Source organism: Gambusia affinis, linkage group LG17 (genome assembly GCF_019740435.1).
Source record: "Gambusia affinis linkage group LG17, SWU_Gaff_1.0, whole genome shotgun sequence".
NCBI classification, from domain to species: Eukaryota; Metazoa; Chordata; class Actinopteri; order Cyprinodontiformes; family Poeciliidae; genus Gambusia; species Gambusia affinis.
Genome location: NC_057884.1, coordinates 13,460,972 through 13,486,293, shown reverse-complemented (window position 1 = coordinate 13,486,293; position 25,322 = coordinate 13,460,972). Strand labels below are relative to the sequence as shown.

The following is a 25,322-nucleotide window of genomic DNA, read 5'->3' as shown; positions in this document are numbered from 1 at the left end:
TCCAAACATTTTACCAAAACAGCCCATGGAATAATTAACAGCTTTTTGTGCTAAAACAAAGTCTTCAAACTGTACCAACATTAATCATAAGATTAGTTCCTGAAGACTGTGTGGAATTGGTTTTCTTCAAAACTAATGACACTTGCAGTCACATTGTTTCCCCTTATGAAAGGCATCCGTCTGCTGACAGTAGAGCACGTTGCACAAAAGAGGATGGCATACGTTGTGTCTGACTTCTACACTGAGGTATTTACTGGAAAGCATGACTTCACTGTGCACGGATGCGGTAGAGAATGCCAACTCTTCGTCAGAGTTTGAAATACTTCTTCCATAACGATATGTAAAAGTAAGCTCCTCATTCCCTATAGAGTCTAACCTTCCTTTAAGCAAATGCCAAAGAGTTTTTTCAAATGAGTAATTCTAGTGTAGGCATAAAAATATCCCAAGGCAAACATTAAAAATAAAGAATGACATCAATAAGATGGTTTTCATTTACAACATCAAACTTTGCTTCTGTCAGGCTCCCTCAGGGCAGCGGTGGCTACTACCAAGTAGCTTGCCACCATCAACGTGTGAGTGTGTGTGTGAATGGGTGAATGACTGTAGCATGAAGCGCTTTGGGCTTGATAAGGCGCTGTACAAGTACAAAGCCATTTACCATCAATACAACGAGAGATAGTAGGGAGGGAGAAAGTCAAAATGAGTTAAAATTAAATTAAATTAATTATCTTATTATGGATACTGAAACAGTGCTTTAATGGTGAGATGCACCATGTAGCTTAAGGCTGACCTTCTGATACACAATTTTTTGGAAAAATTACATGAATCTTACTCCCAGAATATACATTTTATCTGTAAGTCAAAATAAGAAGCATCATGTGCAATGCAAAAGATAAGATATGGTAATCTGGGTTTCACCTGTCAAATCCAAACAATTTGATGTGACAAGCACAATAATATATGACTGATAAAGCAAGTTATATTATTTATGCATGAAAGCATAAATTCAATGATTACCTGATTGCCAAACACAAAACAAAGTGCTTTCAAAAACATAGAAATACATATCCGTTTGTTCAGATTTACTGAAAATGCTGGTGTTGCCGTTTTCATGCATTAAAAGAATCACTGTTAGACATGCCGGTAATTGGTCAAAGCAAATCAAGAGAAGATTGAGTGATTTCAGCTCCTTCAAATAATGTTACTATCCAAAATATAAGAAATTATATCTTCTCCCAGTATTCCCACCAACTGCAGAAATGCACCGCTCAGTCAGAAACAACCAATCAGAGTCAGGAGGAGAGTCTTAATGCTGTCAATCACTCTTGTGTACTTGCCGCTCACCGTCTTTGCTATGGTGCAGGTGATGTACCATAGCATAGCCTGTCACTAATGCTAAGGATTGTTAGCATGGCCACCAGATTAACGGTTTTCCTGGACCATGAGTTTTTTTTTTTTTTTTTTTCCATCATTAGCACACTTGGCAGCATGTTTCTCCTCTTGATTGACAATGCTTAGACCTTCCTCCTGGCTCTGATTGGTTGGAGAGTGCATTGTCAGATGGTAATAGAAGCTCAGGAAGGAGATGTAAGAGCTAGAATTTTTCATAGATTATCTCTCTCTCTATTATACTATCACAACACAGTGACAGTTTTAGCAAATATGGAAAAAAAAAGATATTTAACATATTTTTGTAAACAATACATACTGCAGCTTTAGTCAAATAGCCTAAAGATAACAATCCACCAAGCAACTGCACACTGTTTTTTTTCACATTAATGAGAAAAAAAGTCCCACTAGCACAGTGAAGCTAAACCCTCCACTAGATGTTTATAAAGTGAATTTCCGCTCTTAGCTTTGCCTCATGCAGGTCAGTCAGTGCGTTTTGTTCCTGTCCCACCTTCAGGACAAGCCTCTGCCTGTCTGTCTGTCTGCCTGCAATCGTGCTGCCCCCGGCCTCAGAGAGCTGGTGTAGTAGACCCTCCTCCCCACTTGTCTGAAGGGCTGGCTTAAAGGCGGAAGTTTCAGGTCCACTCACTTCATTTCTTGGAGGCTGAGAATCGACGGGCAGAAGTCGCTCCTCTCTCTCAACACAAACCCGTATTCCTCGAGGTAAGGTGAGCACAATGTTGATATTTTTTATTTTCTTCATTATTTCACAACTTTTTGTTCCCGCTGCGCAGCTGCAATCTTCATCTGAACTTTCAAAATCACATGTTTTTAAAATAAAACGTTTAAATAACAAACAGGTTATTATCTGTTTTGGACGGATATGTTTTTGTTTCAGTTTAATCTAGGAGAGCTGTAATAATCTTAGACATGTTTTATCGGTGCGGTCCTGCACCTCTCCAAGTGAACACATGGGTGGACAGACTGACTGCATTATTCATTATCCTCAGTGTAGTTGTTTCTCTATAAATAAATAACGTGTATAAGCTAGCAAAGTCAATAGTAAGACATGGATATTTAAAAATAGGTAGTGTAGGGCAATACGTTTGAAGATTTGATGATCCTATCATGAGTATTTGACTTAATTGTAATTGATTGAGCACTAATATAACGTAGTTTAGAATTTCAAATTAAGTCAAAGAGATTCCCTTTGTTTTCAGTGAAAGTGCTGTGATAAGGTGCAGTAAATCCAAGGCCACTCAGTCAATATCTCGCTGTAACATTACCCAGCAGCAAAGCCTCCTTATGAAGCCTTGTGAAATAAGCCTGATGTCTGAATCTTGAACTTCTGATGACAAATCTCACACACTGTGCTCATCAAAACTTGGAGACATTCTTTCTTTTGAACACGGCATGAAGAAAACATGGTTTGACACAATCATGGTGTGACGCATGCAGCTGGGGTCATGATGGGGAGCGGCGCCTGCATTCAGTTCAGGTGACCCGTGTTTAACTACCATTAAAGAAAAAGCTTTTTCAGTTGAAATGCACCTTTGTTTGCAGTGGTGGTGGTTCATTTTATTACAAAATTTACTGTACTGGCCTAAGATTAGGAAACTTACAGTATCTTGTAAAGGCATTTATGACCCTTGGACCTTTAGAGACTCTTTTAAAGTATTTTAAGTGAGAAACAAAAAGAAAATTGGACATAAACATACAGATGTTTTTGGGTGCAACCATTCTAATTTGTCATTTAACTTAAAGTCTTCCCACAGATTCTTATTTAGATTTAGATTTTGACAGGGACATCCTGGATATGCCTTCATCTAAACCCTGACATTGTAACTTTAGCTTTATGTCTAGGATTGTTGTCAAGGTGACAAAGTTACTGTCCACTGTCTTTTGCAGCCTCTGACAAGTTTTCTTAATAGATTGCCCTGAATTGGTAGCTACTGTAGAATAGCATTCTCAATACCACAATGATACCACCACCATTTTGGCTTAGTTTTGGTCTTCTCTGACGAAACTTTCTTTAATATGCAGTGTCCTGCTTGTGATAAAGTGCACATGAGACTACACATTAGGTTTTTTCAGCATAGGGGTTCTTCTTGTCGCTCTTTCAATTCTCACTGTCAGATTTGTGGACTGTGTGACTGATTGCTGCCCTGGATCTCTGACCTGAAAAGATTAAAATGAATCAAATTGGTGTTTTGTTGTTGCAACAAAGAGTGGGAAAAGGCACCCCAATGGTATTTATACTGCCTCCTCTCCAAAATAACCTAATTTTAAACTCATTAAGAAGTTGAGATATTCTGCAAAAATTCAAACTGTTCCCATCAGCATGTTATTTACTTTACAGTCAGACACTGGAGGAAAAACCATTTTTCAAACTATTTAAATGCTCTGCCTACCATTCAGCTCAGAGCCATTTAAATGTCTGAGCTGATATCTGGGAAAAGGGGATGAAATGTTTTGCAGTGGTGCCAACACGATAGGAGCTTGACAGATATGGCCCAAAAGGGGAATTCTCTTTCAAACTCGCAGATGTGTCGATGTGAATGTTGCTGAGAAATTCTGATGCACATCTTGACTGTTTTTCATCTGTGTGAGAACACTGAGAGGTGTGTCTGCTCATGTCTATGCATGATATCATTAGGGATTGCAAAACAAGCAGGGGCATGAGATGGACCTAATCTTTGTTCTTTCCTTATTAGGTAATGCTATTGATATGTGCGCATCTGTCATGACTGGAGTCGTGATTCAAATCTCACCCCTTCAAAATGAGTCGATTCATTTTACTGTGAAAGCAAATGCTACAAAATGTGCAAGCCTGAGCAGTTCAGAGTCATGTTTTCCCAAAGGGTTGTACATTAGGAATATGAACTCTAAGGCCTCAGAGCATTAGCTGTTTGTCAGCATTCATGGTTCATAGGTCAGTCCTTAAATGGGAAGGTAAACAAAGCATTTGACAATGTGAAGGATGGCTTCCAAGTTATTTTTTCTGAACTATGACTTCTTTACATTTCTCTTCATTTTGCTGAAAAGGGGAATCCCTGATATGTGGTGCAATCACATCTTAGATGAATAAACCTCAGAAATAGCTCTGTAATTTGAGAAAGTGCTGAACTGATGGATTACTGCTTCTGTTTCTATGCTTTTTATAAAGACTTTCTTATATATACATCTTATTGCTTGTACACCAAATTTCTCCATTTGTAGTTCAGTATTCACAGATTTTTGTGTGGTAATGTGACTCCAAAGTATTTGCAAAAAATTTGCTTGGGCATAGATGTTTTGGGCTTTTTGGCAGTTTTCAGCCAGCAATGCTTTAGTTTACCTGCTGCATGTAAACCACAATATCTGAATAATCTAAAAGACTTTCTCCAGTTATTTTTGGGTTATTTCTTCTATTGTTTTCTATGTGGTCCTTTAAAATATCAAAATCGAAGTTGACTACAAGGCTTAAAAACAAAACATAATCTTGTATTGTCACCAACTTTATTCTTCATTTATTGGACCTAGTACATGTTTTTGATTTAGCTATAGTTCACTGGTCTTTCCAGATCTGCCCACATGCATTATGTAACCAGCAACAAACACCTTTTCCGTCCTTTTTATTGAAATGTTTTTACTCCATGAAGGAAAGAGAGTACTGGAAACAGTCTTTGGCATTTTAAATCAACTAGTATGTTTGGTACTAACATACTTCATCTGCCTGCTCTCAAAAATATTTCATTCTACTTTAGTTCTCTTTTCTTTTTTGTCATTGTCATTTGTTTGAAAATGAAAGGAAGTTCAACAACATTTCCCATGCTCCCCCCAAAATCAGCTGCACTTCTGACATGAAGACTATATGGTGATAATAGGATGAATCATGTTTTAATGGGAAAAACTCACTTTCACATGTAGTTTTAATCCTTTCCTTCCCAGTTTCTACACCCTTTCCTCATATCCACTTGTTCTCCTTCGGGCTTAAATGGAAGATCGTGTGAAAACAGGCTCCCTGATTTGCCATGCGTCTAGTACAACAAAACCAGGTGACGGGCTGCAGCAGGTGGTGCTTTGTCCTAGAGGCAGCCTGACTGGCAGCTTCAAAAAGACATTCCTTTAGGATGATAGAACATTTTACTCATGAAATATTCATTGGGAAAGAAAGGCATGTCGTCTTATAACCCAGCTGTGTTTCTGGGGATTACATATGTAATTTCTAGAATAAAATGAAACATTAAGTCACCTGTTGTAGCTCAAGAGACAACTTTTACTGACTGAAACAATTAATAGAAGAGAGTTTCTTCTTCAAGTATTGTAAATATACCATAGAGCACGTGGTGTTTGATGTTTTGGTGTCTGCATGCACCCTTCCTGTTTGGTCGGGTCAAAGGTAACAGTTCCACATGACTGTGAAGTGACAGAAGTTGTGAAACAGACAAGCACACACACATTCCTCTGAAAAAAACAGTGCAAATCTGGTTTAACGGTTCCCTCAATTATCGCTCTAAATAAATTTTACAATATACCAAGCCTTCACATTTTACCTCACTTGACCTCAGTCTTGCTTCCAGTAAGTATTTTAAAACTTCAGTATTTCAAGGGAAAAGGAATGCATAACAGGCAGGCATTAGACAGTGAAACTTAATGGTGCATGAAATATTTTTACGCCTGCATGTATCTTGCTGCCTTCCTGACGTTTTTAATTTGTAATTGAGGCATTATTCATATATTTGCACACATAAATTTGAGAATAAGGAGTTACTGAGGTGTTTTTGGATTTATAGTAATTCTTGGAAAGCTTGCATAACTTTGAGTTGCCAGTGAAATCTGAGTTCTAACAAGTCCCTTGCTATCAAGGGTGTGTCTCGTCTTCACTTCTTTCTCGCGCAGGTCCAGCGCCACAGCAGTGGTGTGAGGAACGACATCTTGTTTCTTTGTTCCATGTGATTAACAAAGGCGGGGGTTGGTTAAATATGAATGCATGGAAGACAATTTGTCTTGTCTCTAGAGCTCTAAAGCCTAGGTATGAGTTTGTGGACTCTGTGTAAAAAAGAAATATGAAATTCAAGATGTTGTCTGCTTGACTGGAGTGATGATGCCTTTCCCTCACAGCTCATAATTTTCCGAATGCTTTATTTGCCTTGGTTTTGGTTGGGTTTTTTTAACCGTCTGTGTAATGTTGGCATGATTGCACTTGGTTTGAATTATGTTCAAAACAGTCCTGGTCTTTTATCCTTAATAACCAGGTATACAAGTAGCTTGTATAGAAAGGCTGCTTGTCTCATGCAGAACATTTAGTGACAGATTGCTGACATAATGTGCTCAACAAATGGCTTTAAAATACTGATTGAGATGCTTTTTAAAATAAAAAATATCCCTGCTGGAACATGTTTTTTCCTTCAATTTGTACTAGTTACTTCAAGCCTTACATTCACTCCGCTGGATATTCAGCCAGCATTATTTAATAATTTACACAAAATGTTAGACATTCATCCTCTTTTTTTATTTTATTTTTTATTACTTTCCCTTTTTGTCAATCTGTTGATTTCAAAACATAAGCTGGCCACAACCTGTTGCAGAATTACTTTACTTTTCCTTGTTAAGCAACTAATACCTGCTCTAAAACGGCTGAGTCTGACATTTGAATCTTGCTGACAAAATATAAAGAACAGGTTTAGTTTTCTCATGCATTCCTGCTCTTGTAGTGCCTTGCAAAAGTATTCCCTCCCTTTTTAAACTTTTTGCCAAATTAAAACTGCAAACAAGGCATTTTAAAAGGATTTAACTAGTAGGTCAGCAAAAAGTAATGCATGATTGTGATGTGAAAGGAGACTGGTTTGTGGTTTACAATTATTTTTAAATGATAAGGAGAAAAAAAAAGAAGAAAGGCCTTACACTAACTGAATCCAAAATTCACCTGTCAAAACTTTTATGGTATCATAAAAATAGCTGTACCATGAAGACTTCTGGGAAAACATAAGTGAACAAACTCCATCATGGACTCTGAGGAGCACAGGAGACAGACCAGGGTTGAAGTACTGGATAAGTTGGTTATGAATTAGAATCCCAAACTTGGGGACATGTACAACAAAGAACTGTTCAGTCTGTTTTTCTAAAATTGAGAAAAGTCACCTCCAAATCTACTAAAGAATGGCTCTTCTGATAAGTGGTAAAGTTGGCCAAAGAGATCATTAAACAGAGAAGCTTGGTAACCGTGTGGGAGCTGCAACAAGTCAAAAAAACAGTTAACAGAGTAACCACTGGTTGTTCACTCCATGAATATGCCATTTTTGGAGGAATGATGGGAGGACAACTTTAAGAAGCCCTCTTTAAAGTTCACCACAAGCCATGGCTGGTACATAGGAGACACATGTAAGAAAGGCGTCTAATTGGAGGAGACCAAAAGAGACTTTATGACCTTCCACCAATGTGACAACGTGGCTGCTGATGCTGTTTTGTGTTCATCTATTTTGACCTTTTGACTACACTAACCCACAACTACACTAAGACAATGACTAAAGATGCAGCCAGATATATTGTGAAAAGGTTTGCAATTGAATCTCGGCATATTAATTCATTAGACAAATTTGGTTATTAATGCTTAAACATTTTGCTCAGATTCTCTAAATCCATTCTGACTGAGCTTGGGCCAATTCTTAAAAAAATAAATAATAATTAAAAAAAAAATGTACAATTGGATGTTCAAAGTTGGCTAAGGATCGACTCAGGGGAGATGGATACTAATGTGTACTCCACTTATTTAGCATTTTATTCATGGAAAATGTTGAAATCTGTGTTTTTGTTTTGAATCTTCTAAATTGATTAGGTTAATCACATGATATGTCAATGAAATGCATTGAAGTTTGAAACCCTGTTATTCTAGTTACAGGTCTAATAAAGTGATTACAAAATGTGTGTTTCTAGGTGCATCATGAGCAGCAGCTACAGTGTCTCCCTGGCCAGCCCTGCCCCCTGGGGCTTTAGACTGCAAGGAGGGAAGGACTTCTGCCTGCCCCTCACCATCTCACGGGTGAGTAGGGGATGGACACGCACACTCGCATGCAAATGTACCCTTCACTTCATGATGGTCACCTCAAAGGAATGCAACCCATGCACATTTTGCCATTTGCTTCCTCAGTGACAAAAGGACCATTTGCCTCTTGGGTGGCTCTTGTTTCTGGATTTGGACAGCTCATTCAACAGTTTGTGGCCTGTTGATCAAGGCTTTTACACTCCTCCTGTCTGCCTATTGTTGTCAAAATCACATTGCATAACAGGATCTAGACATAATCTGTCCATTTGGAAAATTAATCATATTTCATAGATTAAGAAAATGGGTGACTATTGTCATTTAGCCATTTGACTGAAGGATAAGCGACCTTCCTTCTTCTCTGGTATTTCTCCTGATTAGAGACACAGGAGACATGGTGTGCACTGTGGAAGCATTTGAGTGTAACCCTAGAGAGCCACAGTGGTTCTGTAATAACTATTTGGGGACGTTCTGCCACATAAATTCCAAGTGGACTGACCAGGACCTTTGAATATGTGTTCTGGCAGCTGGATGGCTTTTTGTTGGCGTGAATATACACAATAACATAACTTATGATATTGGTTGAGGAGGACATTTCTCAAGCATTGTGTTACAGCATCTGCTACAGAAATTAAAATGAAGCCTTCCGTTCACATTAGCACTTCAGCAAATACAACTAAAGTTGTATTTAGTCCTCCACCGGTACGGATTGTGCTTTGTGAACTTCTTCAGAAAGAGAGGGGAGTCGCTCAGGTTTCGCCACTTCCTGTTATGAAACTCTAATCTGAGTGTCACCACCAAGGTCACTTCCTCTGTTTATTTGTTGTTGGCAGAATCAGTTACGGAATGTCGTATTATGTGTGCAAAGAAATTACGCCTCTCATTTGGTGAAGTGTCCATCAGTGTTCAGACGCAGCCACTCAAAGAGAACAGAAAGGCCAGTGTTTGTTTTCCACACTATTTTTAAGTCTTGCTACGGTGATGATAATTGGTATGTGGGACATTATGTTGTCAGTACGCCTCTTGTCAATATGAAAGCAGCTGAGGATTGAAGCGTGAAGCACGTCCTCATTTAGAAGCTTATCTGACAGCAGAGTTCCCTCAACAACACTAGTACAGTAGGAAAAAACAAGTGACAGGCGAGTCTGTTAATGTCCAGACAATTACATGCAGTCATTAGTCTAAACATGATAGTCATTTTGTGTTTTTAAATATTTAAACAAACTTAAAAATATATATATTTGGAAGTAGAAGCCAAGCCAATTTTGTTTATGCAGTTTAAAAACAATACTCCTGACCAAAGTACTGAAGAAATATTCTACACTAAAATAAGCAATAAAACACAGATACAAAATACAGAAAAAGATGCTATAAAGCAACTCTAACAAATAAAATTAGTTCAATTGTGGTGGGATAAAAATGTATTTTCAGAGGTGGTTTAAAGAAAAACAGCAAAGGGACCTCTCTGACATTTGCATGCTGGTGAAGTTACTCTTCTGATCTTATTGAACAGGAGAGGCAAAGTCTTTGTTAAAGCTCAGAGAGGTAGGGCACTGCAAGATTATTTAAAGATTGGAAAAACAAATAAAAGAATCTGTGAAAGAAGGGTGGCAGGGTTGCAGGATATTGTGCAACTCTGCTTAATTTGTGTAGTGTCTATAACAAGCTTCAGTTGAGGTTTGAAGCAAAGCATTGCACCACTCATAATGTCTTATTACTAGTCTGTATTTTATTTCATAAATCTCTAATGAATCTATCCTTGGTTTATAATTTAGTGGCTGGTTTGTGTCTTGACTGTGTGGTGGAATGATATATAATTTAATCTCAATTTAGACATGATGAGCATTATTGGAAATGATCCATTAGAGTTGGTGGACAAGACACATTTACAAGCATCTGCAAAAACTTTAGCTGCTCCTTTAATCCCTTCATTCAGTTGGTGAGGTAGAAAACTGTGTTGAGCTCAAGCTTGTTTCAGGGTTCATTAGAGACCTGCGATGTTAAATATACTTGCCATGTTGAGGAGTATGCATCTGTTTACAACACATCTGAGCTTGAACATATTATGCGCTGATAAATGACGTTGCCATAGAGTAATGATGTAATGACTTGATTTTACATATGCCATATGTAAGTTATTTAACGATTATGAACAAAGTATAAGGATGGTCGCAGAATGACCACAGACAATTATTGGGATTTCCATATAGGGAATTTTGGGCTTTAGTTCTTAAAATAACTCTTAATGACTGTAAGAGATGCAATACGGGTAATATCCAACAAAATGTTGTAGCACAGCTTTTACATTGTAGTCCAATACCACATTATTGGACTACAATGTTCAGACTAAACTTGTATTTGACGCTTTGTTAAATAACAAACTTGATTCAGCGCCGTTAATTGTTAAAACTAGGACCACCCAGTACCTCATGAATGATTTATGGAGCTAGAACTCAATTATAAACTTGTGTGAGGGCGTGTCTGCGTATGTGTGTGGTGGAGGGGTGCCGCTATTTGTTTTTCCTGCGACTCTTCCAGATCATTTAGAACAAGGCTGCTGCGCTTCTTTTCAGAGTTCTCTTTTGACTGTTTTCCACAGCTGGAAAATATGCTCAAAATGCTTTTTATTCTTCCAAGTTGGAATACATATGCCAGGGGAGCAGCGCCGAATCTATTTCTTTGTCCGTTAGGCCAGTTTCTTTTTATTTTCCCTTTATTTGCTGTTGTAAGGGTTTGTAATACTTTCTGAAAACAGACAGGCTAATTTTAGGTTGGTCTCTGCAGGAAGCTTTGCAGTAATGCACTGCTTTTAGCCACTATATTTTTAGTATGGCAAAGTTAATTCCACTCTATCTGAATAAGAATTAGGCCATAGAAATGATCCTGGTAGCCTACATTAAGGTTGGACGTAAATTCAATATACCGGTACTTTTTAAAAAAGTGTTAACTTCGATTATTTATATTTTTTAAGCTTTTTATTTTAATTTTTTTAGACCAAACCCATCCCAAAGATATTCCAACATTAATTGGGACACTTGCCCTTTCTGGAAGTATTGTTAGTTTAATTTTGTTTGCAGCAGTCTTTTACTGCTCTCTTTGATCTGCCTTTAAACAGCCCCTTCACTCACCAACCATTATTCTTCGCAGACATTTTTCTGAAACTCTTTTAAATCCAGCACACGAGACGGTGGCCAAAACTGCAGTTTAATTTCCTCTCCACAGACTCGACAGACCTCTATAAACCACCATGAAATAGTGCGGAAACTTACTCTAGGAAGCATTTTGTACTAGATATGTTCCTGCTTACAGTAAAAGAAGTATTATATACACTTAAAGTACCAAACATGTTAGTCTTAGAATTTTTCTTCACTTCTTGGCAGGTTGAGAACTAGTTCATGGAAAAGCTTTAACATTTTAATGCAATATAAAAACATTACCCAAAAAACATAATTCTAGGTAAAATCCCTTCCATTGAAGAAAATATTGCGACTCAAAACTTAATATCTTCTTTGGCTTCTTGATTATGTTGGCTATTTGGACTTGACCATAAGTTCTGGTTCAGAAACAAATAAAAGCAAGCTGTTAAAGGGGGAAAAAAAAACAAAACATACCCTGCATTTTCGGAAACCACACAGACAAGCTGTGGTCTGTGCTGCTTAGCTGGGAAGCAGCTTGTATTTTCCTTAACCATCAGTTGTGCAGACTCCTGGAGATGCGTTCAGGTTCCATATGGATAGCTGTTCTCTGCAGTATGTGTTTGATCCCGGCATGATTGGTTTGTGTCTGCCTCAAGATTTTAGGAGGGCTCTGCTATATGGCAGAGCTATAAAGAGTAGCTGTGCTGTCACTTTAATTTGGGTTTAAACAACTTTTTGGAGGAATTAAACTTTTCTATGATTTCTTCCATGTGACTAAAAAAACCCTGCATGCTGAAGCTCATGATCTGTTTTATGGGGAGAGCTTTGACTACAACGTTTGGCATTTTTCCATGCTACTGTCAAAATATGGTTGGGCATGCATAGTAATTAATTTTTTAGAGTGAACCATAATGTTTTGAAAGAATCTTGGGTATCTTTTGTGTTGTTCTTTAACTGTATCAGAAAGCTGTTGTCGAATGTTTCACTTCAAACCGAACAGGATGGAGTTGGGATCCAGTTCTGCATCTTGGCTCAAATTTTTCTGTATCTTCTGGCTCAGGAGGCTAAACCAGCTGGCTCTTTTCTGGACCTGTCTATAAAGAGTGTTTAGTATTCGGGTCGGTACTTTGCTATGTGTTTTTGTTTGTTGTCATGGCAATTTGACTAAAAGGTCCTGTAAGGTTTTACTGGCATCTCAGGTTTTTTAGCTGCCAGATTGATGTAGTAACAGACTGGGATCATGACAACAGTTTGTCTATCTCTGTTCATGTCCTTAATTGGGATGCTTGGCTTTGAGAAGATGAGCCACAGCGGGCGAAAGGTATTTGAACAACCTATGTTCAACATAAATACAAATCGACTACATGGAACTTAAACATTAGTGATTTAGTAACATGATTCAATTTAAAACAATAAAAGGGAAATTGAATGTTGTCACTATTATACAATTCCATTCAAAGAGCTGCTGTAGGTGCTGATGGCTGGGGATGAAGATTCTCAGGGTTGTGTATAATATTCTTTATGTTGTAAAGAATCCTCCTACAACATTCTCCAGAGCGCGCCTCAGAATAGAAACAGCCATCTTTATGAGCTTGTTTTTTAAATCACTGGCTAACAACAGATGATGTGAGAAGACTGTGTACTCTCCACCACATTTATAGAAGAACTGCAGCTTCTTGCTTAAATACCGAAAGACTCAAGCTTCCCCTAGAAGAAAAGTCTATACAGCAATCATCTATATTTGCAACTTGCTACTCGAGGACTCAAAGTATTTTGTGAAGTAAGTGGAAGACTAATTTGAGACTCTAATTAAATTCACGTTGGTCCGAATTGCAACGGGTTATGTCAAAGAGTGAAGATCAACCCACAATTCAGAAAACACTTATACATTCACCTCAAATCATTCTAAAGAAGCTGCAAAATAATACATTTTTGCGCTGGAATTATAATACCGTGAAACCATAAAACTGTAATATTTTTAGCTTATTATGTCACCATAATTTCATACTGGCTCATGCCTAATTATGATGTTGTATCTTGTTTTGAGTGGATTTAGATGAACTCAGAGCTATATTATCTGGCAGCATTGTGACATAGTGAGGTTCCGTGAGCCTTTCCTTGTTTGTGATGACTTGGTCTTTAAACTCAAGACTTCTCCATATAAGGTTCTCTGTCTTACTCCATCCTTCACAGATGTGACATGCAGCTTACTAGCCTTCCAGCTCCCACCACAAGATACTTCCTGTAGCATGACGTCCCAGATGTGAAGCAATCCTCTTCCTTACTCCATACTTTCACTGAAGGCAGGAAGCTGCATGCTGAGAAGCAAGGGAGGTGGTTAGTGTCTTCGTAGTGTTGAAGTGTGAAGCTAAAAGCACTGGGCTAGCTAAGCTGTTCAGTAAAATATTGAAGGTGAATAGTGAATTTTCTTAGAAAATTAGATCTTTATTTATTTATTTTTTTTTAATTTGACTGTTACATTGAAGCACATATAGAACCAATGGAGTATTGTTTTGTATTCATCTTTTCATCTAGGATTAGATTACAGTTTTGGCATCTTGCTTGTATGGTTTATTATTATTATTATTATTATGGACAATGTTGGTAAGATTTGTCATAATTTCTCAGTTAGTGCTGCAGAACATGGCTTGTTTTACAAGCTCCCAGCTTACTGCATTTACAGAACCACAGTGAAAGAACCAGTCATTATTAATGACTCCACAGCAGTAAATTCACCAATGTGGAGAAGGAAACCACATAACAGCAGCCTCACTATAATATGGCTGAAATCCCATTCATGTAAAGGTTGCTGGACAGATACCCTTATTCATTTAAAAAGCATAACCATCAACCACTCCAGTAATTAAAATATATTTTTATACACCCATTACATGGCCTTTTCCATTTTATGTTGCAAAGACTTAAACCATTATATGTTTTAAAGGTGGATGTGAAATTATAGAACAAAACCAAAAGTTTTGGTAAAACGCAATGTTATTTCTCTCTTTGGAGAGCATTGAATGTCACTGGTAATTGCTTATCTGCTTTCCGTCACGAGTCTCACTCAGACCTCACTTGATTTATATTTATAGACTGCACATGCCGGAGATTCTTACTCAACATCTATTTGTTTTGTGTCCACATGAGAGCAACAGTGATTGGGTGGGGGGAATTTGGGATGTACAAAGTACAGTTTGTTCACCACAGATTAAAGCATTACATATTGTTGACAATCCATATGTTTGTTTGTGCTTTACGTAAATGCTTAAGCAATTAAGAAATGGAGTCGAGAAGTATTTTTATCTGCTCTGTTCAAGCATACAAATGTGAGTGTGATGATTGCATAGCATTCCAATTGCTTTGTTCTTGTACCGTGGGATACAGAAGACTTTATGGACTTGAAAGTCTGAGCTATAAATAAAATAAGAGATTTTAAAAGTTGAGAAAATAAATTTTAAACGCACTTTTCTAAATCATAACGAGAGTGTGAGAATATATCGGTACTTTTGTCCTTCATAGACATTGTTATGCATTAAAGGCCGAGGTAAGGTCATCTCTCTTCGGCAACTTTGTGCTGCTGTAAAGCCAGTGCTTAGTGACTTTTGGAAACTCAACAAGGCATAACGCATGTGAAAAACAAAAGTTGTAAAAATGATTATTAATCTGAGAATGTGGGTTGCTTGATTAAAAGTACCCATGTTTTTCACTAAATGCTTGTAGGTGCCTGTGACTGTGCGTCACACAAGTAATGAGCGAGTGATTTGGTTAAAGCAGAGAGCCTGTCTGCACACTGGGCTTTTGTGAGTGGTAGAACCGCACTATAGATGCCCTAGACGTCGGTATGCATACATCAGCCTCAGCTTTGGGTTCTGGACTTCCTGCTACCGATCAAGTAACAAGTAAGTGGAAGAAAGCACTTTTCAAGACTTAAAAAAAAAAAGTGGCAGTCTCTAGCACAGATGCTGTCACTTCCTCATTCCTTCGTTCCCCTTCCCATTCTTTTCCTCTATTTTGTTAAGTTGAGAGTAAACACAATGGGACAATGGCTACATTTCAGAGTTGCCCAACCTGAATGCATTCTTTAGCAGTGAGGAAAGAGGATATCTGTTTTTTTTGTTGTTTCTCTGCCCTTATCAGTTTTGTTCATATAAATAGTTTCACTCAACTGTGTGGTGACAAGGATAACGGATTCAAGATAACAGATACTAGAACTTTTCAGGGATTTTGTTATTCACTTCATTATCTGAAATCAGAGTTCACTGAACAGCCACGATAACCAAAAACTCTGTTTTACACTGAACTTTAAAGAGTTCATTTAGTTGCCATGTCACATTAAGTTATATTCTACCATCATGTTGAAGGATGACATGAAGTTATGGAGGTAATAAAGACAACATAAGATAATGAGTACACAGAGTCCTTTTGGCAGCCAGCATAGGTGTGCAGGATTTGAGTGTGTTAAGAGAGTGCTGACTGATTGATGAGGTGCTTGTATGTAATGACAGATCAGTCATCACACCTGAAAGGGTGTTGTCCAGTCGTAACGGTTTTATGACGTTATTTCCATGTGTGAAATGCAAGTCGCAGCATGGGGGAAATTGATGGAAGATCTAGTGAAACTTCAGTCTTAACTCGCTACTGTGTGCAAGACTCCTTTTAAGACCCTGTTGAAGCTTTCATGATGAAAACTGTCGGGTGATACTTTGTCCTCTTCTGGATTTTTATGGAACCCGTGGTAAAAGCTCACTTTTCATTTGCTTTGGCAAATCTTCAAGATGTCACAAGTGTTTACAGATGGTGTATGCACTTCTTTCAACATAGTTTTTAATATTGTAAAAATTATATTATTTTGATTTTAATCTGTGGAAAGTGCTTTAGAGATAAAACTCTCTTACCCATCTACCTTTGCGTTTATCTGTTATCTTATTCTAGAACGGCTATGTTAGTTGATTGTATTCAATTCAAGTTCTTTACAGACTGTTATAATTACAATTTTCCATGCCTCCATACAAATAAAAATAGCCCAAAAACTTATCAAGTTAGGAAAAGAGTTGAACTCGGAGAGATTAAACTTTCAGCACCCAAACTTCCCAAAATGGATTAATTAAAGGACAATGATCTGGAACTGGCTTCAGTCCAGACTGAACATTCTTTACATTATAGCCAAGTAGTTTTATAAATAAAAGCTGTAAGCTTTCAAACCATGTGGGTTCAATAAGATTTATTTTGTAATGTGCTTTTGTGAAATTTTGTGGGTGGTGTTTTATGTACAGATTGCTATAGTGGAAATCCAGTCTTATTTAATAAATGTTGTGTGGAGAATAAGATTCCTATCTCACCAGATACAACAGGAAAGGTAAAAGAGATTGTAATAATTAGTGGTACCATAATTTTAATTCCTCAAAAGTGTTTCTAGGAATAAAAATGAAAGTACTTAGTTTGAAATATTGTGTGTGGGAAGAAACAACAACTTATTGCTAAAGAGCTTTTGAGACACACTATGTTTTCCTAACGCTGAACTTATATTTTATGCTTTTTGTTTCACTGCAGCTGACTGACGGGGGCAAGGCAGTTAAAGCCGGGATGAACATTGGAGATATCATCCTTTCCATTAATGGGATTTCCTCGGAAGGCATGAATCACCTGGAGGCTCAGAACAAGATTAAAGCCTGCACAGGCAACCTCAGCCTCACTCTACGAAGGTAACAGGTGCACATAAAGTACACTTTTTTTTACAATTTTGATTTTTAGACTGTTTTTCTTGGTTTATTTTGATTGTGTACAGTATTGTAGTGGTAAAACCAGGAGGTGCTAATACACAGAATAAATGACAGATTTAGGGTGAAATGGACAGACTGTCAATGAAAGCTTTTAGAAACAAACGGGATAAGAGGCAGACCTAACAAAGATAACATCCATGGAGTATATCACGAGATATCAATATTACAGTGAAAATGTGACAAAAAAATTGTCACATTGAAGTAAAAAAAATAACTTCTCTACTTTATACATATAAAAACATAAATGAATTGGCTTGTCCAGAAGATATCTTTGAAGGAGTGGAGTAGTTATTTGATGCAGATCTGGTCTAAGCCATTTGCTGACAATGGCTCTGTTCCTTGGTCTCCTTCTCCAAGCGCATCACATTCTGTACTCTTCTAACTTGGTCTGCTGACTGCTTCTCCAGCAGCTGGCTGTGCAGCTCCTGTATCATTGAGGGTTATTACCCTCGCAATCGGAAATATAACAAAAAACAAATAAACCTTTCCTCATTGATTATGCAACCAAATATGAACATAGTACCTGTACAGCAAACAAGGCACTGCCAAAAAGAGAGTAACCTTTGTCGGTACAAGAAAAATGCATTTATATAGGGAAAAGACTATATTAGAAATTTCACAATTTAAAAATTCTTTACCTGGTCAAATAAGTTTTTTTGTTAGTATTTGAAAGCTACCCACCAGGAAATACCACAGCAAAAGCTTCGGCAGTCCTGTCTTAAAGGTCCGGAGGAGTAAGCTTGTTGGTCATGTACATCGTTTGAGCATCGTGTCGTCTACTTGGTAATTACAGAAAATGTTTGCAAAGGCTTTTAAGCTGGATTGATGCTCATGCATGATTGAAAAGCTAAATGTCACCCATGAGAGTGGGAAGAGATTTTAGCATTATACTAAAATTGTAAAAAAAAAAAAAAGACATGTTTAATGCAAATTTACTTTGCGGTTCAGCTCCATTTTGGTTTTCAGAAGGTTGTTTCCAAAGTGGGTGTTTGTGAAGCCGCAATGTTATGTATATGAATGTCACATGCTACACAGAGAGAACATGAAGTACTTAATCTTAATTATGGGTTATTACAATCTGTAACTAATTGTCTCCACATGTTAGCATATTGCAAAGACATTCGACGCTGCTCCTCTGTTCTCGTTACCCAAAATAAAATATTAAAATACCTTAAGCCTTATTGAATGCAAAATTTAGGTCTTGAAGCTCCTTGATGCTCCAGCGACTATTATACGTGTTATTCAGAGAAAGCAGCACATGAGGATTGATCAGGTTTTTTTTTTTTTTTTGTTTGGTGTTAAGTCAAAACTGTAAAAATGTCTCTGCCACTTTGCAGATTTCTTTTTTTAATGTTTTTATTTTCTGAAATATGTATATTTTTAAGGCAAGGAAGCAATACTTGGCTCCTAGGCTCTATGTCAAAAAGCAATTATCCAAGCAACCAGGCTTCATTGCTGCCAGAAACCTAAGTAGAACCTCTCTCACAACATGTTCAAGCTGGTTTGGAAAACCTTTTTTCTTAAATATCATTTTTGAAGTTTGTTATTGTATTTAGTCAGGCTATGTTTAATGGATGTAAATATTTCTTTGCTTTGAAGCATCTAAATTCGACAGCACAGTAGAAAAGGTGAAGAAGCTCTAAAATGGTCTGCTAAATGCATTTAACAGAAAAGCAGCATAAAGCTGATGATGATAATGTGGTCTGCTGTTATTCGAGTTTAAGTTAAGTAATCATTGAGGTGGCTATATTTGAAATGAGCAAAAAGTATCTCTTGTGTTAGACAGAGACAAATGGAGCCAAAGCACGCACATTCTCCTAGCCGTAAAACACGTTGACGGCTAAAATCAAGTCTGCTTTGCCCATCCTGTCATTCCATCACCACATCAAAGGAAAAATGAGCCTCTTTGCTTTAATCGTGGGAAAACCGTCTGAAAATAGTCCTGTCCTACAGCTGTATATAATCTGCTGTGTGTTGCTGATGCACGATGAAACATCAAACAATTCTGGTCTCATGGAGCAAGTAAATTACAGCTGAATTACCCCCGAAACAACAAAGGTCTTGTTGTTACAAGTGGTGCGTAATTGTGGTGTGTGTTTATGGTTTCTTGCATTTCATTTTGTTTTTGGAATAAATGAAGTTGATTATAAAAATTGCTTCAAAATTGTATAACCTAAATAAACAAATGCTAATATTGTCTTCTAAAACACCTCACCCCCAGAAATCAGAGAGGTGCACCACTGGTTTAAAACAACAACAAAAAAACATTTCCCTCTGATCAACAACTAATCCTTTCTTCTCTCTGTGAGCAGTTTATGGTTTTGATGATCACTGATAAGGCTGCTGACATTACAGCTGCAGAGAGAGAGAGTGTTGGGAGATGATTAATGGGACAGTTTCGCCCTGTTATGTCACTTTGTCATAGTTTACATTCTCTAAGCACTTCCTTAAAAAGCCACTTTAGAATCCAAACCATCTGGAGGAGGAGTGCAAAACTAAAGAGAAACACTCTTGGATTAATATTTATTTAAAGGAGACTGCTGGGACTTGATGTTTAAATAACCTCACACATTTTTTTATGTTTTTTTTTTAGATGTGTATTAATTTCTCTAGTTAAAATTACATTTGATAGTGTATGCATGCCATATAAAATCCTGTATTGCATACACTGTGGCTTTAAACATGTCCAATACTGAACATTTTTGAATTGTTTTACGGTTCCTTTTTTTTTTTTTGTTTTTTTGTTTCGCTAACTTGCAAATAAGTGTCCAACTAAAATGCATATGGAGAGCTGAGAGAGCCCAGAACAGCTTGGTCTGTTTAACAAGTTTTTCTGAGTCAAAGCAGGGGTAAACATGTTTTCATCAGAGAGGAAATGAACTGAGGAAGTCCACTGCTTGTCCTGCTGTAATTCCATTATTCCATGAAGCAAATTACATGTTGAGTCTGAACAAGCAGAAGTGGTCGAAATCCCAACAAAATGTGCCAGAATGATAATATCTTGCTCTATGTGCTTGATGTAGTGTGAAATTACATTTGGCATTGCTGCTCTGTGTATAGAAATTAGAACCAGGAAGGATAATGTAGTGTTTAATTTGGCTGTTTGACCATTGGAACAAGCATGTTTGTTCTGAGAGAGGTCCAACCTGCAGCATTACTACCAGTATCCTGAACAATTTATTAGTACAAACTTATGACCTTTTATCAGTTTGATCATAAAAGCCTTCTGCATTTTGCCTTTTTAGTAGATGCATCCACAAAAACTTAACCAAAGGGCACCTAAATTTTGTGGGCACTGTGCATTAAAAAATGATATTTCATCATCTGTTCAGAAATGGAGACTTCACAAAGCAAAAATGAACTTTGTTGTGCGTTAGTAGAAAATTTAATTCTACTCCCTTTATCCCAAAATGCATGGAGTATTCAAAAGCGGAGATCCATTAATAACCATGGCAGACCTGAAAGGGTAAAGTGCATTGAAAATGAGTGCAAGTACTTCCTGTTTAGACTCTTATTATAGATGTCTTTTTATGTGTCATCATTACATGAAAGTGAGTCAGTAGGTTTGGAATGCAAAAACTATATGGAATACAAAGAATCTTTTTTTTTTTAACAAATACAACTAGAAACGACATAATTGAGAGACTTTCAGCGAGAAATATTTTAACTTTAACTCAGTGATTTAAAAAAAAAAAAAATAGCTGTTTTCAAAACCAAAATCTCTGTAAAAACCTACATCAAAATTCTTTTCCAAAACAACTTTAAAGTTTTTTATTATTGTTATTATTATTATTTTTATCCAAAACAATTTTAAAGTGCTTTTAGTGAAAATCCTGGACATGTTTTTCTAGTTTCTGTGTACATGTTGTGTTCATTTAGCAGAATTGAGTGACTTCTTGAGGTTTCAAACTTCCATTTAATTCTGATTGTTGCTATGAACAGCAGTATCCAGTTTATGGGCACGTTTTATTCTAAAATCAAGGAAATCTTGTTGTTTAGCCACTAGTCAGTCACCAGATGGCTGTGGAAAGCAGGGTTTGGAAAGTATGATAATTGTTTATTTATTGTCTTTGAAACACGCAGCAGAGTGCAATGAAACATTGTGTCCATAAGGCAGTGGCTGGTTTCTTCTTGATCCAAAACCTCAAAGATGATGGATTAGAAAGAGTAAACTCACGGTTGAACCGCATGCATTTATCTCCCATACATATTACTTTCATTATTGTTTTTGAATGTTTCAGATTCTTCCATCTAAAAATAAATCGGAGATAGTCAGTGGAAACAACATAATTCAACATGTCTGTCTTTTTTTTTTTTTTCTTTTTCTTTAAACCTGTTTTACTTGATCTCAAACCTTCAGCTCCTGAAAAGTTCTGGATTTTATCTGCATGCATTCTCACATATATCCAATAAGCTACAGTTTACAGGGTGAAGTAGAGGCCACTATTCAGAGCCCCACAGACCTTAGCCAGATGTATAGTGGCAGCTGAAAGTAAAGCAAAAAAAGCAAAACAATGGGGGGCTTCAGGCATTATTTGAATAGCTATGAGACTCTGCAGCTTAAGACAAAAGTACATGATGGGAGTTATCGTGCTCACATTCACAATGAAATGGCATACAGTGAACTCCTACTGTCAGGATAATGCCTGGGACTGCTGATATGAAAGGCACAGTGCTCCTGTTTGATATGTTTACACAATCACTAAACATGCAGACGGGATGAAAACTGTGTTTGTGATGTATCCAGGCAACCGACAGCAACAGAAAGCAGCGCTGTTGCATACTGCACAGTGTTTACTGTGGTGGAAAATAGCATGTTTCTGTCATCGCTGGCATGCTGAGGGTTGATTGGAGGTTTTTAGCACTTTTTAAAAACATTTAGAGTGTGAGCTTGACTTGACTGGTGATAACTCAAAATTAATAAAAATATTACATATGTTAAACAAATTGCCAGTTGCAATTATTTAAAATATTAGACAAGTTTTCCTATTGCTGATAAAAATAAAATATTATATTGTTCGTTACAGTTGTTATGTTGAATACTAAAAGCCGACCCAAATGAATTTTGTCCAAATTGAAAGTAAGTTTTGTATATATAAATTCCCTTCAATGTTTTAACTGATAAAATTAGGGCAAAATCTTCATTCAATTCTAGTTTTAAAACAGATTTGCCTTAAAGACATTTTTGAAGCAGTAATTATTTAAAGCCTACTTGTACCTTGATGCTAGTTGCCATGCCTTGCCTTTTTGCACAGAAAGTTTTTCACATCAACAAGAGCAAACAAAAAATGTAGTAGACACCTTGTGCATGAATTGGATGCAATAAAAAAAATGCATATTTGTTGGAGAAGCCAGATTTTAAGGCAAGGCAAGTTCATTTGTATAGCATGTTTTATTAACAGGGTATTGAAAGTGCCTTACATGATTAAAAAGAACCAGCAAGCAACAAATGCCACATTTTCTCAAAAAACAACATTGTAATGAAAACTAGAATAAATTTTTGTTCCAGTTGTTTTTAATCAGACATCTCTAAGCAAATGGGGTTTAGCCTTGATTTAATTGAAGTGTTTCAGCTGTTTTGCAGTTTTCTGGAAGTTTGTTCCTGATTAGTGGATTTTTTGTTGTTGTTGTTGTTGTTTGGATCTGGCTCTGGGGCTTCAGGAACAACTTTAATCGGAAGAAACAAGTCTTTTGGAAGGTTGCAGATTTTTAATGAATTTTGATGCAAAGCCATTGCGTGATTATAAACTAATATGGTTTTTTTGAAGTCTAGTCTCTGAGCTTCAGGAAGCTAGTGTAAGGACTTTAGAACTAGGTTGATGTATTTTATTTTCCTAGTTTTTGTGATGGCTTGAGCAGCAGCAGCTGCTGTCTAACTTTTTAGGCAAACATGTGAGGACATTGTTGCAGTAATCAATACGATTAGATATAAACTCATGGGTGAGGTCCTCTAGCTATTATTGGGATATTAGTTCTTTATTTCTAGAAATGTTCTTCAAGTGATAGGTCAACATTTTTAAAGAGGACGTTCTTGGTCCACAGTGGTTTGGAATAAATAACAATTGCTTGGATTCTTCTATCAGACATGTTTTCCTGCATATTTCATAACCCTGTCAAGCTCTAAGTCTCAATCTGCTACAGTTTAAATATAGTAAACAAAACTGTAACCGGAGATCATGGCACAAGACGGAGACAGATGCCTGGAGTCACAGGATTATAGCGGGTCATTTAATTACGTTTATCGAGCTGTTTCACAATCTAAAATGTTTGCTGCTAAAACTCTTCGAAATTAAAGAAAATCTAGAAGCTCCTCGTATATGCGCAATTTTACTTTTGGAAAAAAAGAATGTAAGTTGTTAATCCACAAGCCTGTACTGAGAAAGATGTCAATTAGACACTCCATCATTCAGTTAACTGCCATATGCCAGACTATTTCTCTTGGCCCTCAAAGAGACTCAGGCCGGATGAAAATGCGTCAGTGTGCTCTGCCCTCAGGCTTTACTGCTCTTGTTAACCTCCTTATTCTTGGCAGCCACAGCTGTGTGTCAGGGTGCGTACACAAAGAAACATGCATTGATGAACACCATGAGATGCATCATCTTTTTTTCAACCAGTGCGCTCTCTTCCATTTACCTGTACCAGACAAATATTTATTAGCTTTTCTTGTAAAAGTATTGCGAAAAAGTGAAGCATTCTTTCAGATTGAGACTTGTTCTCTGACTAAACAATTTCTACACCGGGGGCCAGATTACTCAACTCATTAAACTTATTCTGAAATACCTTAGATGTTAACAGATGAAAGAAACATTTCTCTGCAGGGAAGCGTGAAGCTTATCTTAATGAATGTAAACCAAACAAAGTAACATGTTGCTCAATAACTGGTCACTATAAAGGCATTAAAAATGCAATGAACCTTTTTGGTTATACATAATTTTTTTTTTACACAATGTCTTGTAAAAACACTAAATATAACTTGAGGTTTTAAATGACAGACCAACTCAAAGTAGCACAAAATGTAATTGAAGGAAAATAATATAGGGTTGTCTTTCTGACAGCACTACAAGAGCAGGTTTGATTACACAAAGTGCAGGACTCCCACAGGTCTGAATTAAACTGATGTCCAGGCCACCACCCTGTCGAGTGTTTGTTCAGTTTGCTCTGGGAATTGACACAGAATCTGGCCAGCTGCCCCATTCTGGGACCCTGATAGCAGATACAAAGTGCCTTACTATTACAGACTGGGTTCTGTTCAAAACAGTCTGTGCTGTTTGATCTTTAGACCTCTGACTGTTTTCCCTGGCGAGGCAAAGTGTTGCTCCATAAGCAATTACAATAATACATTGGTGCAGCTCATTGGAAAATAAGCGGGCTGGATATTAACTGTTAAGTGGAAAATTGTAAGTGGACGCATGGCCGCAGATGACGTCTGATTCTGCAGGGTGGGGTTGTTTAACAACCTGGTACCAGGCTCTGTTAATGCACTCCAGCTCAGTCGGAAAGGAAATGTGTGAGTTTGTTGTCTGTTGTCCTGATAGACAGGAAGGGAGGCAGGAAACATACCACAGCTCCTGGTCCAGGACCAGCCTCTCTACCTCATGCCTGTTTTTTTGCTTTTGTTCCCTCGTTTTTTTTTACATAGGGGAAAAAAGGGCTACATTATCTGGAGTTCAGACCAAATATTGTAAAATGTTATTACAACCTGTCATCATTCAAAGTAGCCAACATTTTAAGTGCTTTAAACTGCTGATTCCAACTTCTTTTTAACATAAAACAGAATGTGTTGTATATCAACAGGAAAAAGTCCAAAACATTAATCGAACAGTAACACTGCACACTTGTCAAAAATAAATCAAAAGTGGGTTGAAAAGTTTGTTGGATGCTCTTCAGTTTCCAGAACATCTCCAGAGTGAGATAAGAAGGAAGAAGAGACGAGCAGACCACCCTAAACCTCCCTCATGGTTTTAAAAAACGTAGCAGCTTCTTCAGCTGTTGTGC

At 37.2% G+C, this 25,322-nt stretch overlaps 1 protein-coding gene across 5 annotated transcripts in view; it reads left to right on the top strand.

The window, feature by feature from the left end:
- The first annotated feature begins 1,924 nt into the window (after nucleotides 1–1,924).
- Nucleotides 1,925–25,322, top strand: part of pdlim5b (PDZ and LIM domain 5b) — a 37,432-nt gene continuing 14,034 nt past the window's right edge. For 2 of the 5 annotated variants that reach the window (XM_044144274.1, XM_044144271.1), the window contains exons 1-3: nucleotides 1,993–2,117; nucleotides 8,305–8,410; nucleotides 17,098–17,249. In XM_044144274.1, the coding sequence (XP_044000209.1) occupies nucleotides 8,312–8,410; nucleotides 17,098–17,249 (251 nt within the window). In that variant the 5' untranslated portion in view covers nucleotides 1,993–2,117; nucleotides 8,305–8,311. Of the gene's footprint in view, nucleotides 2,118–8,304; nucleotides 8,411–17,097; nucleotides 17,250–25,322 lie in introns of all 5 variants that reach the window. The other 3 variants (XM_044144272.1, XM_044144270.1, XM_044144269.1) reach the window with 3 other exon arrangements.